Source organism: Hyperolius riggenbachi, chromosome 3 (assembly GCF_040937935.1).
Source record: "Hyperolius riggenbachi isolate aHypRig1 chromosome 3, aHypRig1.pri, whole genome shotgun sequence".
Lineage (NCBI taxonomy): Eukaryota > Metazoa > Chordata > Amphibia > Anura > Hyperoliidae > Hyperolius > Hyperolius riggenbachi.
Genome location: NC_090648.1, coordinates 173203509 through 173220817, shown reverse-complemented (window position 1 = coordinate 173220817; position 17309 = coordinate 173203509). Strand labels below are relative to the sequence as shown.

At 45.3% G+C, this 17309-nt stretch overlaps 1 protein-coding gene across 1 annotated transcript in view; it reads left to right on the top strand.

The window, feature by feature from the left end:
- Positions 1-15642, top strand: part of PDIA3 (protein disulfide isomerase family A member 3) — a 41055-nt gene extending 25413 nt beyond the window's left edge. Inside the window, exons 10-13 of the mRNA XM_068275280.1 lie at positions 11948-12076; positions 12158-12237; positions 13009-13066; positions 15213-15642. Coding sequence (XP_068131381.1) covers positions 11948-12076; positions 12158-12237; positions 13009-13066; positions 15213-15323 — 378 coding nt within the window. The 3' untranslated portion in view covers positions 15324-15642. The remainder of the gene's footprint in view (positions 1-11947; positions 12077-12157; positions 12238-13008; positions 13067-15212) is intronic.
- The last annotated feature ends 1667 nt before the right edge of the window (positions 15643-17309 follow it).

Below are 17309 nucleotides of genomic sequence, written 5' to 3'. Positions count from 1 at the left end.
CTTCTCCCGAGTACGGCAATACCACATGTGTGGCACTTTTTTGCACCCTAACTGCGGTAAAGGGCCCAAAGTCCAATGAGTACCTTTAGGATTTCACAGGTCATTTTGCGGAATTTGATTTTCAGACTACTCCTCACGGTTTAGGGCCCCTAAAATGCCAGGGCAGTATAGGAACCCCACAAATGACCCCATTTTAGAAAGAAGACACCCCAAGGTATTCCGTTAGGAGTATGGTGAGTTCATAGAAGATTTTATTTTTTGTCACAAGTTAGCGGAACATGACACTTTGTGGGAAAAAACAATTAAAATCAATTTCCGCTAACTTGTGACAAAAAAATAAAATCTTCTATGAACTTCCCATACTCCTAACTGAATACCTTGGGGTGTCTTCTTTCTAAAATGGGGTCATTTGTGGGGTTCCTATACTGCCCTGGCATTTTAGGGGCCCTAAACCGTGAGGAGTAGTCTGGAAATCAAATTCCGCAAAATGACCTGTGAAATCCTAAAGGTACTCATTGGACTTTGGGCCCTTTAGCGCAGTTAGGGTGCAAAAAAGTGCCACACATGTGGTATCGCCGTACTCGGGAGAAGTAGTACAATGTGTTTTGGGGTGTATTTTTACACATACCCATGCTGGGTGGGAGAAATAACTCTGTAAATGGACAATTGTGTGTAAAAAAAATCAAAAGATTGTCATTTACAGAGGTATTTCTCCCACCCAGCATAGGTATGTGTAAAAATACACCCCAAAACACATTATACTACTTCTCCCGAGTACGGCGATACCACATGTGTGGCACTTTTTTGCACCCTAACTGCGCTAAGGGGCCCAGAGTCCAATGAGTACCTTTAGGCTTTACAGGGGTGCTCAAAATTTAGCACCCCGCCCACTTGCCAGGACAGTTAAAAAACCCCACAAATGACCCCATTTTGGAAAGAATACACGCTAAGGTATTCCATGAGGGCCATGGTGAGTTCATAGAAAATTTTATTTTTTGTCACAAGTTAGCGGAAAATGACATTTTGTGAAAAAAAAAACAAAAACACAAAACCACAATTTCTGCTAACTTGTGACAAAAAATAAAACATTCTATGAACTCACCATGCACCTCACGGAATACTTTGGGGTGTCCTCTTTCCAAAATGGCATCATTCGTGGGGTCTGTCCTGGCATTTTAGGGTCTCTGCAATCATTACATGTATGGCCAGTATTAGGAGTTTCTGCTATACTCCTTATATTGGGCATAAGGGTAATGCACTGTGGGCTGAAAGGAAAAATGAACGTCAAACAATCAATCAATGTGGATGCCAAAAAATTTTGAAAAAAAAAAAAGAGGAAGGCGTCTGCCAGGACATAGGAGCTGCCGCCCCAAAAATCCAAACCCACCAGCTCGTATGCCCTGGCAAACCTGATTTATCCATTCACACCGATCGATGTGGATGAACAAATCATTGCCAGAGTTCTTTTTTGATACAAAGTGTTTGCCAAAGCATATGAATCCCCAACACCACGCCTCGGCCCATATGCCTCGGCAAACGTATCTTTTTGACTGCGGAGGAGAAATCTCGTCCTGCAGCGCTGCATGCACCGACTTGTGTGTAAGCTGACAGACGCGCAACGTTCTGTCAGGATGCACCATCAGTACTGCAGCTGGTTAGTCGTTCGCTCGGTCCACCTGGAAGGTTATTGGATGGAAAAAGAGAAAAAAAACCCCAAAAAACAAGCAAGCAGCAAAGCAATTACTTCATTAACATTAATAACCTTTGAACTTTTTTAATAAAAAACTTAACATTGCAAACCAAACATTAACTTCTTTGCTTACCTGTTTTTTTTTTTTTTTTTTTAACTTACCTCCCGAGGACAAACCTCTCCTCCCCCATGGAACAATGTGCGAAGTGCAAATCGCACAGAGTTGTGGCGAAATACATTACGCAATTTGTCCCAAGTGAAAGGAGAGGTTTCTGGCAGCCCTGTGTATTAGGGTCTCTGGAAACCCGATGTTTGGTTTCACACTGCATATTGACATATCCGGTGGGTCGAGCCCGCCGCACCGTATCGTCCAAAACAGACCTTCAGGCAATACCACAAGAGTAGCATTCGGCCTAGTAATGAACTGCGTCGCCATAGACTAACATGACTTCCGCGCCGATCGATATTGCCACAGAAGCCACGCAGTAACGTAGGCATGCACTAGCGTTAAGTCAAGCACTTCCGGCGTAGGGGGGGACCGCAAAGTGTGACTTTTGCTAGGCATTTTGCCCTAACGCATCGCAGCAGTGTGAAATAGCACTGAGAGACCCTTGTGTGCCTACCGCTGTGTGTGGAGTTCCCTATTCTCTAATAGTGTACCTGCTCGTGGTACCTCTCAAAACACTCCCCTAGGCATAGGCCAGGCTGGTCAGGACAGGTGGGACAATAAACAGTGGTGTCACGCCTTATTCCAGCCCTGCTGCAGACACGACAGCGTTTTCTTCGGATTCGTTGACCTGGGGTAGTCGGAATTGGATAGGCGTAATGCCTTCCATGTAGCCGGCTAGTTGCATCTTGGGGTTGGGCCACGGCACCTCCTGGATACAGGAGTTCCATCACGATCTGTTTATTAAATTGAATAAACGAGCCAGTTCTCCCAGCCTTACTGTAGAGAACAAAGCTGTTGTAAATTGCCAATTGAATGAGGTAAAAAGACACTTTTTTATACCAGCGTCTTGTTTTTCGGGCAACTAAATAGGGCGCTAACCTCTGGTCATTGAAGTCCACCCCTCCCATGTTAGTATTATACTCGTGGACGACAAGGGGTTTTTCAATGACCTTAGTTCGCCGTTGAATTTCAACTGTCGTGTCTGCGTGAATGGTGGACAGGAAGTAAACCTCCCTCTTGTCCTTCCATTTCACCGCGAGCAGGTCGTCAGCACACAAGGCGGCCCTCTGCCCCCGTTGAAGTTTGGTGGTAATGAGCCGTTGGGGGAAGCCCCGGCGACTAGGCCGCACGGTGCCACAGCATCGGATTTTTTCTATTTTTAAGTGCTGAAAGAGGGCCACACTTGTGTAATAATTGTCCACAAAAAGATGGTACCCCTTCTGGAACAAGGGTGACACCAAGTCCCACACAACCTTTCCACTGCTCCCCAGGTAGTCAGGGCATCCGACCGGCTCCAATTTTGAGTCTTTTCCCTCATAGACCCTAAAATAAGATGTATAGCCTGTGGCCCTTTCACAGAGCTTATACAGTTTCACCCCATACCGGGCGCGCTTGTTTGGGATGTACTGTTTGATGCGAAGGCGCCCGGTAAAGCGTATGAGGGACTCGTCTACGCAGATGTCCTGGTCAGGGGTATAAGCATCTGCAAATCTGGATGACAGGTGGTCTATGAGGGGTCGAATTTTGTGGAGCCGGTCAAAAGCAGGGTGGTCACTTCGATGACAGGTTTCGTTGTCATTGAAGTGCAGGAAGCTCAGGATGTTCTCAAATCGTGTCCTGGACATGGCAGCAGAGTACAGGGGAACATGATGTGCTGGGTCCGTAGACCAATAAGACCGCAACACATTCTGCTTTACTAGTCCCGTGTGAAGGAGAAGGCCCAAAAAAATTTTCATTTCGGAAACTTGGACTGGTTTCCACCGAAAAGGCTGGGCAAGGTACTTTTCTGGATTGGCGGTTATATATTGTGTGGCCTTACGGTTGGTCTCTGCCACAATTAAGTCCAAGAGATCCTGGGTGAAGAACAGATAGAAAAAGTCTAGGGCCGATCCTAGATTATCTGTCTCCACCTGGACTCCAGACTGGGCGGTGAAAGGGGGAAGTACGGGTGCGGCGGAATCAGGGGATTGCCAATTTGGGTTTGCCAGCACCTCTGGTAAATTAGGGGTAGTACGGGCCCGTCTTCTTGGTGGCTGCGACTGGGATCTTACTGCACGTGCCACCGAACCAGTTTCAACTTCCATGCTGGTGCTCGCCACTTCACCAGGGTCTACGGAAGTACTGGTGCTAGGTCCAGGAGATGTTGTGCTGCTGGTGCCTGCCCCACTATGAAATCTCAGACCAGCACGAACACCACTCTGCTGCCCTTGAGGCTGATCCTGCGCCACCTGCGGTCCAACAACATGGGGTGTGGTACGCCTGGCTTTAGCCGGGACCTCAACCTCGTCATCACTATCGGTCAGTGAGCCACTGCTCAATTCAGGTTCAAACTCTGACCCGGAAGATTCGTCGAATGAGGCGTCCCAATCGTCCTCATCCGACTGGGCCATGTACCTGAGAACCTCATCATCGGAATACCCCTTTCTTGCCATGGTGGGCTGCTAAATTTAGGGGGTATTCCTCTGAGACTACGCAGAAAAAAGAGCACCTACCTAGCAAAAGGGAGTATTTGAGAGGTAGAAAGCTGTGCTCACTGAGTTTTGATAAAAAAAATAAATCAAAACTGAGGTTTACAGTGCCACAGCTATTGTACAGTGTTTTTTGCAGTGATCAGAAAAAAAATTCTGTCACTGCGGTGGGGCGGGCTGAACGCAAGTGCAGGCGAACGATCAGGCCTGATCGGGCAAACACTGCGTTTTTTTTTTGTGGATCCTAGTGACCCTAATAGATCTGACTGCGATCAGTAATGATCACTTACAGATACTATATAGTACCAATGTTGATTAGCGACAGTGATGACGCTAATTAGTGACTGTGGTGCAGTGGGCTGAGCACTAACTGACACTTACAAAGGGGCCTAGCTAACTGGCCTAACTGCTAACACTAGTGATACTAAAAAAGTGACAGTTTTCACTGTTTTTAGATCACTTGGATAGTGACAGGGGGGTGGTGGCGAGTGGGGAATCGGAGGCAATCAGAAACAATCACAGGGCAATCGCAGGCAATCACAGGGCAATCGCAGGCCAATCACAGGGCACTCAATTCCCGGGACAATCAAAGTCAATCACAGGGCAATCAAACCAATCACGACACAATCAAAGCCGATCACAGGCCAATCAAAGCAAATCACAGGCCAATCACAGGCCAATCAAACCAATCACGACACAATCAAAGCCGATCACAGGCCAATCAAAGCCGATCACGGGACAATCAAAGCCGATCACGGGACAATCAAAGCCGATCACGGGACAATCAAAGCCGATCACGGGACAATCAAAGCCGATCACGGGACAATCAAAGCCGATCACGGGACAATCAAAGCCGATCACGGGACAATCAAAGCCGATCACAGGCCAATCAAAGGGCAATCACGGGACAATCAAAAAAATCACGGGACAATCAAATACAATTACAGCACAATGAAATTGAATGTCAGCACAATGAAATTGAATGTCAGCACAATCAAATACAATTGCAGCACAATCAAATACAATGCACTGGGAAGGTGATTGGGGGGGGGGGGGGGGGGCTGAGGGCGATCTAAGGGTGTGGGGGGGTTGATTAGGTGCCCGCACGGGGCAGACTGGGTCCTGATCTGGTGGGTGGCAGACACAGGGGGTGACGATAGGAGATCAGTGAGGGATTACAGGGGAGAATAGATGTAAACAATGCACTGGGGAGGTTATCAGGAGGGGGGGGTCTGAGGGCAATCTGAGGGTCTGGGTGGGTGATCAGGTGCCCCCAAGGGACAGTTTAGGGTCTGCGCTGATGGGTGGTGGTGACAAGGGGTGATAGACAGGTGATAGATGGGTGATAGACAGGTGATCAGTGGGTAAGACAGCTATATAGCTGTATACAGCATACAGGGGGGTGGTCTGGGAGGGGGGTCTGGGGGGGATCTGAGGGTAGGGGGGTGATCAGGGGACCCTAGGAGGCAGTTAGGGACCTAACCTAGGGGATAGCGTCCCTAGATAGTGACAGGGAGTGATTGATGGGTTTTTAGGTGGGTGGTGGGGTGCAGATGCTGGTGTGCTGGGGTGGTCAGGGGGGGTTCTGAGGGCTGGGGTGGGCGATCGGGGGGTCTGTGTGGGGCAAAGTGTGTTTTGCTTTCACCTAGCTAATGGCTGCCGTCCTCTCTGATGGTCGCACGACGAGTGACCATCAGCGGAGGAGGCAGCCAGTATAATACACTTTGTTACAATAACAGTGTATTATACTCCTCTGATTGGCCGGATCGCCGCATTTGAAACCCGCCGGCGCTGCTAATTGGCCGGCGGGTTTTCCGTGCAGAGTGGGCGGAGCCTATTGCCGGCGGCGATCGCGTCATTGATGACGCGATCGCCGCACAGCCACCGCTGATGCCGCCCCCGCCGATGGGCGTATTGCGGTCGTTTGGGCCCGGACTTTGCCGCCGCCCATCGGCTGGGGGCGGTCGTTAAGTGGTTAAGTTACCTCCTGTAGTTGTTACCACCTCTAGTTATTTTCACATGCAGTTAATCAACAACCTGTCTTTAACTCTGGAGTTATTTTAAGGATTGAATAGTTAACTTAAAGACAGAAGAGTTAACTTTAGGTTTGCCTGAGGTAAAATGTTTCCTGAATACTACATCTCGTCACCATGGTGATAACTATAGAAACGTTATTAAAGACAGGAGATGAGCTTAGTTAACCACTTGAGGACCTAGGGCTTTCTACCCCTTAAGGACCGGCCACTTTTTTCCATTCAGACCACTGCAGCTTTCACGGTTTATTGCTCGCTCATACAACCTACCACCTAAATGAATTTTGGCTCCTTTTCTTGTCACTAATAAAGCTTTCTTTTGGTGCTATTTGATTGCTCCTGCGATTTTTACTTTTTATTATATTCATCAAAAAAGACATGAATTTTGGCAAAAAAATGATTTTTTTAACTTTCTGTGCTGACATTTTTCAAATAAAGTAAAATTTCTGTATACATGCAGCGCGAAAAATGTGGACAAACATGTTTTTTGATTAAAAAAAAACCCATTCAGTGTATATTTATTGGTTTGGGTAAAAGTTATAGCGTTTACAAACTATGGTGCAAAAAGTGAATTTTCTCATTTTCAAGCATCTATGACTTTTCTGACCCCCTGTCATGTTTCATGAGGGGCTAGAATTCCAGGACAGTATAAATACCCCCCAAATGACCCCATTTTGGAAAGAAGACATCCCAAAGTATTCACTGAGAGGCATAGTGAGTTCATAGAAGATATTTATTTTTTGTCACAAGTAAGCGGAAAATGACACTTTGTGAGAAAAAAAAAAAAAAGTTTCCATTTCTTTTAACTTGCGACAAAAAAAAAAAAATGAAATCTGCCACGGACTCACCATGCCCCTCTCTGAATACCTTGAAGGGTCTACTTTCCAAAATGGGGTCATTTGTGGGGTGTGTTTACTGTCCTGACATTTTGGGGGTGCTAAATTGTAAGCACCCCTGTAAAGCCTAAAGGTGCTCATTGGACTTTGGACCCCTTAGCGCAGTTAGGCTGCAAAAAAGTGCCACACATGTGGTATTGCCGTACTCAGGAGAAGTAGTATAATGTGTTTTGGGGTGTATTTTTACACATACCCATGCTGGGTGGGAGCAATATCTCTGTAAATGACGATTTGTTTTTTTGTTTTTTTTACACACAATTGTCCATTTACAGAGATCTTTCTCCCACTCAGCATGGGTATGTGTAAAAATACACCCCAAAACACATTCTACTGCTTCTCCTGAGTACGGCGTTACCACATGTGTGGCACTTTTTTGCACCCTAACTGCGCTAAAGGGCCCAAAGTCCAATGAGTACCTTTAGGATTTCACAGGTCATTTTGAGTAATTTCGTTTCAAGACTACTCCTCACGGTTTAGGGCCCCTAAAATGCCAGGGCAGTATAGGAACCCCACAAATGACCCCATTTTAGAAAGAAGACACCCCAAGGTATTCCGTTAGGAGTATGGTGAGTTCATAGATTTTATTTTTTGTCAAAAGTTAGCGGAAAATGACACTTTGTGAAAAAACACAATTAAAATCCATTTCCGCTAACTTGTGACAAAAAATAAAATCTTCTATGAACTCGCCATACTCCTAACGGAATACCTTGGGGTGTCTTCTTTCTAAAATGGGGTCATTTGTGGGGTTCCTATACTGCCCTGGCATTTTAGGGGCCCTAAACCGCGAGGAGTAGTCTAGAAAACAAATGCCTCAAAATGACCTGTGAATAGGACGTTGGGCCCCTTAGCGCACCTAGGCTGCAAAAAAGTGTCACACATGTGGTACCGCCGTACTCAGGAAAAGTAGTATAATGTGTTTTGGGGTGTATTTTTACACATACCCATGCTGGGTGGGAGAAATTTCTATGTAAATGGACAATTGTGTGTAAAAAAACATCAAACAATTGTCATTTACAGAGATATTTCTCCCACTTAGCATGGGTATGTGTAAAAATACACCCCAAAACACATTATACTACTTCTCCTGAGTACGGCCGGTACCACATGTGTGGCACTTTTTTACACCCTAAGTACGCTAAGGGGCCCAAAGTCCAATGAGTACCTTTAGGATTTCACAGGTCATTTTGCGACATCTGGTTTCAAGACTACTCCTCACGGTTTAGGGCCCCTAAAATGCCAGGGCAGTATAGGAACCCCACTAATGACCCTATTCTAGAAAGAAGACACCCAAAGGTATTCCGTTAGGAGTATGGTGAGTTCATAGAAGTTTTTATTTTTTTGTCACAAGTTAGCGGAAATTGATATTAATTGTTTTTTTTTTCACAAAGTGTCATTTTCCGCTAACTTGGTAGTTACTTTAACTAGTAGTCTGGAAACCAAATGTCTCAAAATGACTGTTCAGGGGTATAAGCATCTGCAAATTTTGATGACAGGTGGTCTATGAGGGGGCGAATTTTGTGGAACCGGTCATAAGCAGGGTGGCCTTTTAGATGACAGGTTGTATTGGGCCTGATCTGATGGATAGGAGTGCTAGGGGGGTGACAGGAGGTGATTGATGGGTGTCTCAGGGGGTGGTTAGAGGGGGAAAATAGATGCAATCAATGCACTGGGGAGGTGATCGGAAGGGGGTCTGAGGGGGATCTTAGGGTTTGGCCGAGTGATCAGGAGCCCACACGGGGCAAATTAGGGCCTGATCTGATGGGTAGGTGTGTTAGGGGGTGACAGGAGGTGATGGGTGTCTCAAGGTGTGATTAGAGGGGGGAATAGATGCAAGCAATGCACTGGCGAGGTGATCAGGGCTGGGGTCTGAGAGCATTCTGAGGGTGTGGGCGGGTGATTGAGTGCCCTAGGGGCAGATAGGGGGTCTAATCTGATAGGTAGCAGTGACAGTGGGTGATTGATGGGTAATTAGTGGGTGTTTAGGGTAGAGAACAGATGTAAACACTGCACTTGGGAGGTGATCGGACGTCGGATCTGCGGGCGATCTATTGGTGTGGGTGGGTGATCAGATTGCCCGCAAGGGGCAGGTTAGGGGCTGATTGATGGGTGGCAGTGACGGGGTGATTGATGGGTGATTGACAGGTGATTGACAGGTGATCAGGGGGGATAGATGCATACAATACATGGGGGGGGGGGGGTCTGGGGAGAATCTGAGGGGTGGGGGGGGTGATCAGGAGGGAGCAGGGGGGGGGGATAAAAAAAAAATAGCGTTGACAGATAGTGACAGGGAGTGATTGATGGGTGATTGGGTGCAAACAGGGGTCTGGGGGGTGGGCAGGGGGGGGGGGGTCTGAGGGGTACTGTGGGCGATCTGGGGCAGGGGGGGGGGGGAGAAATCAGTGTGCTTGGGTGCAGACTAGGGTGGCTGCAGCCTGCCCTGGTGGTCCCTCGGACACTGGGACCACCAGGGCAGGAGGCAGCCTGTATAATACACTTTGTAAACATTACAAAGTGTATTATACACTTTGTATGCGGCGATCGTCGGGTTAACATCCCGCCGGCGCTTCCGTATGGCCGGCGGGATGTTGCGGCGGGTGAGCGGCGGCAGGCGGAGGCGGAGGATCGCGTCACTGATGACGCGATCGCTCCGCCCATGCCCCTACAAGGACCGCTGCCAATTGTCAATACGGCGGTCCTTGCGGGGTCCACTTCCCGGCCGCCAATTGTATATACGGCGGTCGGGAAGTGGTTAATTGAGGCCATTGTCAGCTAACAAAAATGCATAGTGTTATACATTGGACTTGAACTCTTGCACAGGACAGAAGAAAAACATAAAAATGCATCCTGTATGTATTTTAAAGGGAACCTAAACTTAGGATATGGATTTTTCCTTTTAAAATAATGCCTGACTTTACTGCTGATCCTGGTTCTCTAATACTTTCAGCCACAGCCCTTGAACAAGCCTGCAGATAAGGTGCTCTGACTGAAGTCAGACTGGATTAGCTGCATGCTTGTTTCAGGTCTCTGTGATACAGCCACTTCTGCAACCAAAGAGATCAGCAGGACTGCCAGGTAACTGGTATTGTTTAAAAGGAAACATCCATATCCCTCTCAGTTTAGGTTCCCTTTAAAGAGTTTAGTGTGTCTAATCCCCCCCTCATCTGTGTCAGTGTAATTTGATCTCTTCAGCTATGTCAGCTTAGGAATCTCCTCTGCCACAGCAGAACTGCTATTTGTAAACACAGGATGTTAACCCTGTGTCTGCTTCTATGAAACCAGGAAGTAGATGCACTGCATATATATTTTTTTTTTTTTTTTTTTGCAGTATTTTTATTAACTAACAGTTTTGTCTTTAAAGGTTATTATGCTGTTATGTTTTTAAAGCAAAGAGCAAGTTCTGAGTCCAGGTCCGCTTTAATGTCCTTATGAACACTAAATGATCTATAAGCCAGTCTTCTTTAGGAGGTTGAAATAAGTACTTTCCCTTGGACCTTTTACCTCTGATACAATCTTCACACCAAGCTTGATGTTTGTAACAGATAAACATATGGACCTGTTGGATGGTCTTCCTCTTCCCCCACCCCCGGCTTTACTCCTTGCTTTCCTTGTAATCATAACTTTGCTACATGCTTCTACAACATGGCAATTGAAGCTCACCAGTTCCGCAGACTGCTGCAGTGTTGTCTTGCATGCCTCCCTTGGAAGCCCACTACTAAAATAGTAACCCAGCTTGTGCTTGGACTGGAAGATCTTTCTTCTCATTGCACTATGGGCGCCCTTTATTCATTCTTAGTTTTTCTGCCATTCTGTGGCATGGGCAGACATTGCTTCTGGTCTTCTCTACTGACTTGGTCCTACCTCTGATCTCACTCCTGCTCTCCTTCCAGAATTTTCTGGCCGCTATTGTTACTTTGCCTGATACACTTTCAAGTAGGTGGGATTGTTCTGCAGAGAATGTTTTCTCAGAAATTACCAAAAAGATTGAAACCTTTTAAGTGTAATCTCTAATTAAAGCGGACCCAAACCAAACATTTTCTTTATTAAAAATATTTAGTTGCACCACTCTGACATGTACAAAGATAAATAAACACTCTTTCAAACCTATGATCATTTCAGTGCATGCTTTTCACCCCTCTCTTTTCATAGCTAGGATTATACTGGGGGCAGCCATTAGCAATTCCTCCATTGCCAGACACCATCTACTCCACCAGTTTGCCGGAAAAATTCCGGCAATTTGAAAGGAAGGGAGGGGTTCCTCCAATAAATGTAAAATATTTTATATTTGTCATCATGCAGCTGAAAAAAGGCTGCTATTTATTATTATAATTTAGAAAATAGATTTTATTTCTGAAATCTTGTATTTTTAATTTGGGTCCACTTTAATGAGGAGTTTCCCGAGCTGATGCAGTTCTGTACACGCTCTAGTAAACTCTGTACAGGTTGCAGTATATTTCATCACCCATGTCTGAGGTCTCCAATAGCACAACAGCCACATTAGCAATGGAAACAAAACTCATACTAAAGAGGATCACACAGACAGAAAAGTATCAAACGGTATCAATAATTCTTATACTTCAGTAAGAGCATATCTCCAGTGAATGGCAACATCCAGAGGAAGTCATGAAAAGGACTCATGAGGTATTTAAAGTGGAATTTGTTTCAGTACCAATAAATTGGATCTATCTTTACAGGTGGTTGTGGCTGAAAACTTTGACGAGCTTGTAAATGATGACAGCAAAGATGTTCTCATTGAATTCTATGCTCCCTGGTGTGGACACTGCAAGAACCTGGAGCCTAAATACAAAGAGCTTGGAGAGAAGGTATGCAGCATTCTGTTCAGCTGTGTCTGGCTTTGTCTGTACAAGGGGGACTAGCTTAAAATGTTGTTCGTTTTTATACAGCTGTCTGGAGATCCAAACATTGTTATTGCCAAAATGGATGCCACAGCCAATGATGTGCCTCCCAATTATGAAGTCAGAGGGTAAGGTTTTTTTTTATTTCTTCTTGACAACTGAGGGGTTTTTCCTCTTAGGACCAGAGCAATTTTGACCTGTCGGCGCCTCCTCCCTTTCATTCGCCAATAACTTAATTGCTACTCATCACAACGAAATGATCTATATCTTGGTGGTTTTTTTTTTCACTACCAATAAGGCTTTCTTTGGGTGGTAAATTTTGCTAGGACTTATTTTGTTACAGATGCATTTTAATGGGAATAAGAAAAAAAAATTAGAAATTCATTATTTATCAGTTTTTGACCACTGTAGTTTCAAAATAAAATGTTCTACTGTGGATAAAGTCTTGCTTACCTTTGGCTTCCACCACCCTGGAGATGTCCTGTGCCCTTGCTATCCTGTAACGATGCTTTAGTCCCCTGCCGCTAATGTTAGTTTTCCGGGCCAGTGCTCCAGTCTCCGTCATGTGCAGGCATACTGTGCATGCGAGGGATGGAGACGGGTGCACGATCGAGGGATGCACGTGGCCAGAGCTGCACAGACGCACTTGCCACTGAAAATGAAACTTGGCGGGGGACCGGAGCATGGTTACAGGATGACGAGGACACAGGACATCTCCAGGGTGGTGAAAGCCCCAGGTAAGTAAAACTTTAAATCCTCCACCCCCCCCCCCCCCCCTTAAATGTCCATTGTATGTAAAAACTGTGGCTTTAAATTACAAGCCCTGAATGCCTGTTTGGCTGTGAAGCGTTTACTGACATGTAACCTCCTTTTCTTTTCTTTTTTTTTTTTTTCTTAAGGTTCCCAACAATCTACTTTTCACCAGCTGGAAGCAAGCAGACTCCAAAGAGATATGAGGTAAGCTGAGTGAGTTCCCTCATGTGCAGGTGACATTGCTGACCCTGAGGCCTCCTCTCCTGAGTGTGCGAGTTCCCTCCTGTAAGGTTACATTTCTGACCCTGAGGGCTCCTCTCCTGAGTGTGTGAGTTCCCTCCTGTACAGGTGACATTGCTGACCCTGAGGGCTCCTCCTGAGTGTGCGAGTTCCCTCCTGTACGGGTTACATTGCTGACCCTGAGGGCACATCTCCTCAGGGCTGTTTATAGATAACAACTTGTGTTGCTAGAGTTTTATAAAGCCGCCAGTCTGGTGTACAACAGTCAACAATAGACCACTTCTAAAATTGTAATAACTACTTCTTCTTTTTCACCTTTTGAGGATCGACAGTTTAAATCTACTTCCAGCAGCTTGCCCTCGTGCCGTTCCCCTGACGATCGTCGCTTTCCTTCGCTCTGGCCTGCATCCCTGCTGTATTGACGCTAAGTGCCGGGTCCCGGCTTGATAACGTTATCAAGCCGCGACCTGGAACTTGGCGTCAGTGCAGCGGGGAAGCCAGCGAGAGCGGAGGGGTCCACAGCTGCTCATAGCTGGAGCCTGGGAATTGAGTAAAGGCTGGAGGCAGGGGACACACAGCCCAGCAAACCCCAGCAGGGATCTGGCTGCCTGAACCCCCCCCCCCCCCCCCCCCCCCGATTAAGGGGTAGGCAGCCGGTCCTGAAGGGGTTAAGCTACACTACTTATTTTTTTTTATTATTATTACTATTACTTCTGTTCTGTCTTACTGGGATTGTGGTTAAAGCTATTACATTTGTTTTTCTAGGTGACATGCAAGCACATTTGCATGACTGTGCATGTGTCCTTAGAAATGGATCTGCCCATTGTTTGACAGCGCTCCAGCAATAATGTATTGCTTGCAGCGATTGGGACAGGTAACCGTTCCTGTCTGAGTTCTGTATAGATCTGGCGCTAGCCTTCAGGCTAGAGACTTATTCTGTTGCTGTGTAGGCAGGTGCTCGGCCTATCCAGCAATCTCTATCTCTCTGCAACACCTTGGGGCCGCCATACACTCAGCTGCCTCAGGCCAGAACTATCTAATGTGTGGCCTCATCACATATATTTTAAGGCTAATTACCTGGCTGCCATGCTGACTTTTTTGGCTTCAGTATTTGAACTTGGCTGCATGCTGAGAACTTATACAAGCAGATCACTGCCACTGCTAGAAGAGATGTGCATACTGTAGATGATACAGTAATCTGTAGATCCGTTTCCAACATGCTTGTAATGTACCTGCCTGGGTACAAGAGTTTTCTGAAAACCAGGGACGCTGGACAATCCAACTTAAGTGCACCAGGTAGCTTTTGCATAATTTAATGCCTAAAGACATGGATATTGAACCCAGGTTCTATTGTAGCTTTACACAAAGCCATAATGAGTAGTTATGAGAAACTGTGCAAAATATGTCCTGGAGCTAGGCGTCTGGCTGCCGGTGAAATATTACCATGACTCTTGTAGCTGCTTCTGAATCCTAGTGAAGCTAACCACAAGCCAAGCTGATAGCATTGTGAGACCTTGGCAACATAAACTTTCAGTGCATGACAACTATAGTTGGTCCTCATCTCTGATCCAAAGCTACTGAACTTTAACTCCTGCTCCCCACCCACTAGGTGTAAAACTCTAGGCACAGTTCTAAAATGCCATCCGTCTGAATAATTAACATACTATCAAAATTATTTTGAATGTTTTCCTGCTTGCTGGGGATTTTAAGAAATTTGAGAAGATGTGAAAACCTCACCTAGGAGAAAAAGTGAATTGCAAATAAGCCATAGTCTTGTCTCTCACAAATGTTGTTGTTTTTTTTTTGTTTTGTTGTGAAATAAGGCTTGTGCAGCTAAAACATCACCAGAAATTCTCACATGACCAGAAATCTCGTTTTTTAGGTATTCATATTTTGTGGGTGGGATGATGCTCAGATTGCATCACTTTGATGTGCAAGGAGGTAGGCACAGATTGACACTCTGTGGGGAGATTGAAGCCTCTAGCATTGACTATGGTGTGCAGGAAGATGGGTGAAAACATCTGCACCTCCTTAGTTCCTTTACAGGTCTATGGATTTATTTATGCCTGTAGTAGTGTTTTTTAGGCATTAATTGACTTTTCTATTTCAGGGTGGCAGAGAGGTCCATGACTTCCTTGGTTACTTGAGGAAGGAGGCAACCAATCCTCCAATTGTTAAAGAAGATGAAAAACCCAAGAAGAAAAAGAAGGAAGAGTTGTAAATGAGATTATTTTGTCCAATCGGCAGTTTCTCCCGGGTGGGGTTGACATCCTGACGTTACTGGGATCAATTGGGAAAACAGTGTGGACACTGATGCAGCGCTCACTTTCCTGATACGGGGATATGACAGTTGATTAGAGATTTTTAGATGCACTGTTGAAAACATCCAAGGACCTTGAGGGGGGCACCACTTTTCCATCTAGGTTGGGAGGGATCGGGTTTGGGGGGTTCTCTAACTTGATGGTATTGGTTTTTGTTAATTTTTTATTTTATTTTTTGTACATTTGAAACAAATTTGAAAATAAACACCCCCAAACCTTCGACTGTTTCTGGATTCTGCTGTTATGATGTCGGGAAATATAGAACATGGGTAACGTTGTTGCTTTTGAGCTTCTTAGAAGATGGTTTAAAAAAAAAAAAAAAAAAACACTTTTTTTTTTTTTTTTTTAATCTTGTTTTTTTTTTTTTTTTTTTTTTTTTTTTTGTCTTTTGTGTACGTTAATTACTGTCTGCACTTTAGATTTGTCTACTTCCTACGTAAGTGTTAGGATCCCATGCACAGGTAGCAAGATACATTTTAAGGCGGATAGACATAGTATAACGTGTGTGTGTGTTTTTTTGTTTTTTTTGGGGGGGGGGGGGGGGGGGAGGGGGGTGTTTCTCCACATGCAGAATCGCACCAAATGTGACAATCATGTTAATTGACTTGTTCACATCTAAGGCCTAGTGCACACCAGAGCGGTTCTGCTGCGGTTTGCGATCCGCTTGCGGGTGCGGATCCGCTAGGGTAATGTATTTCAATGGGCTGGTGCACACCAGAGCGGAAGGCGTTTTGCTGAAACGCATACTCCCGGGCTGCTGCAAATTTTGGATTGCGGATGCCTTTCTGCCTCAATGTTAAGTATAGGAAAAACGCAAACCGCTCTGAAAAACGGCACTTCAGAGCGGTTTGCCAGGTGTTTTTGTTACAGTAGCTGTTCAGTAACAGCTTTACTGTAACAATATCTGAAATCTATAACACCAAAAACGCTTCACAAAACCGCAAAATGCTAGCTGAAACACTACAGAAAAAGCATTTCAAGTCTGTGGAAAATGAACTGTTTTCAAGTAAGTGTGCACCCTGCCTTATTGAGATGTGAGAAATCTCAGTGATTGGACACTCCCAAGTACTGGAGGATCTTCTAACCTTCCCTGCTCTATACAGCTCTGAGGAACCAAGCTTTCACCATATTGCACCCACAGCATTACAAATAGAAAATACAACCATGCTAGCTAATGCTCCTCCATTGTTTAAAATCTTTTGAGAAGTGGGTTGCTACATCATATGCAGGCTACCATCATCTTGCAAATGCATGCAAAATGTTAGTTAATGGGTAATACCTGATATTTTTTTTAATTTGGGTCTACAGCTTTAACAAAAGATTTGGCTGGAATTTTTTTTTCACTAAGATCAGGACAATTCAAGGTCAGCACCACAGTTACATATAGAATGTACAAAATTATTCAGGATACACTATTTTACATTAATTATTTGGGTTTTATCATCAAACACTCCCTATATCTAAATATTGCTGTATATTGCAATTTAACCCTGCTCTCCCAGTGACCAGCCTAGGCTAGTGATGGCTAACCTTGGCACTCCAGCTGCGACAAAACTACAAATCCCATCATGCCTCTGCTTCCCCAAGTTATGCTTAGAGCTGTCTGTGTTACAATGCCTCATGGGACTTGTAGTTCCACCACAGCTGTAGTGCCAGGGTTAGCCATCTCTGGCCTAGGCTATGATATATCAAGCACTTCTCCCTGTGCACTTTGGGAGACAAGATGTTTCTGTTCACTTCAGAACACATCCTGGAGTCAGTGTGGTATTGGAGGCTGCCAATGGTTTTATGCTTGTGACATGGCTCTCCTGTTGATCTTTGTTTTATTATATTGAGTTAGGACATGGCATTTCTAAAGCTCAGCTGATGGGTATACCATGGCAGTA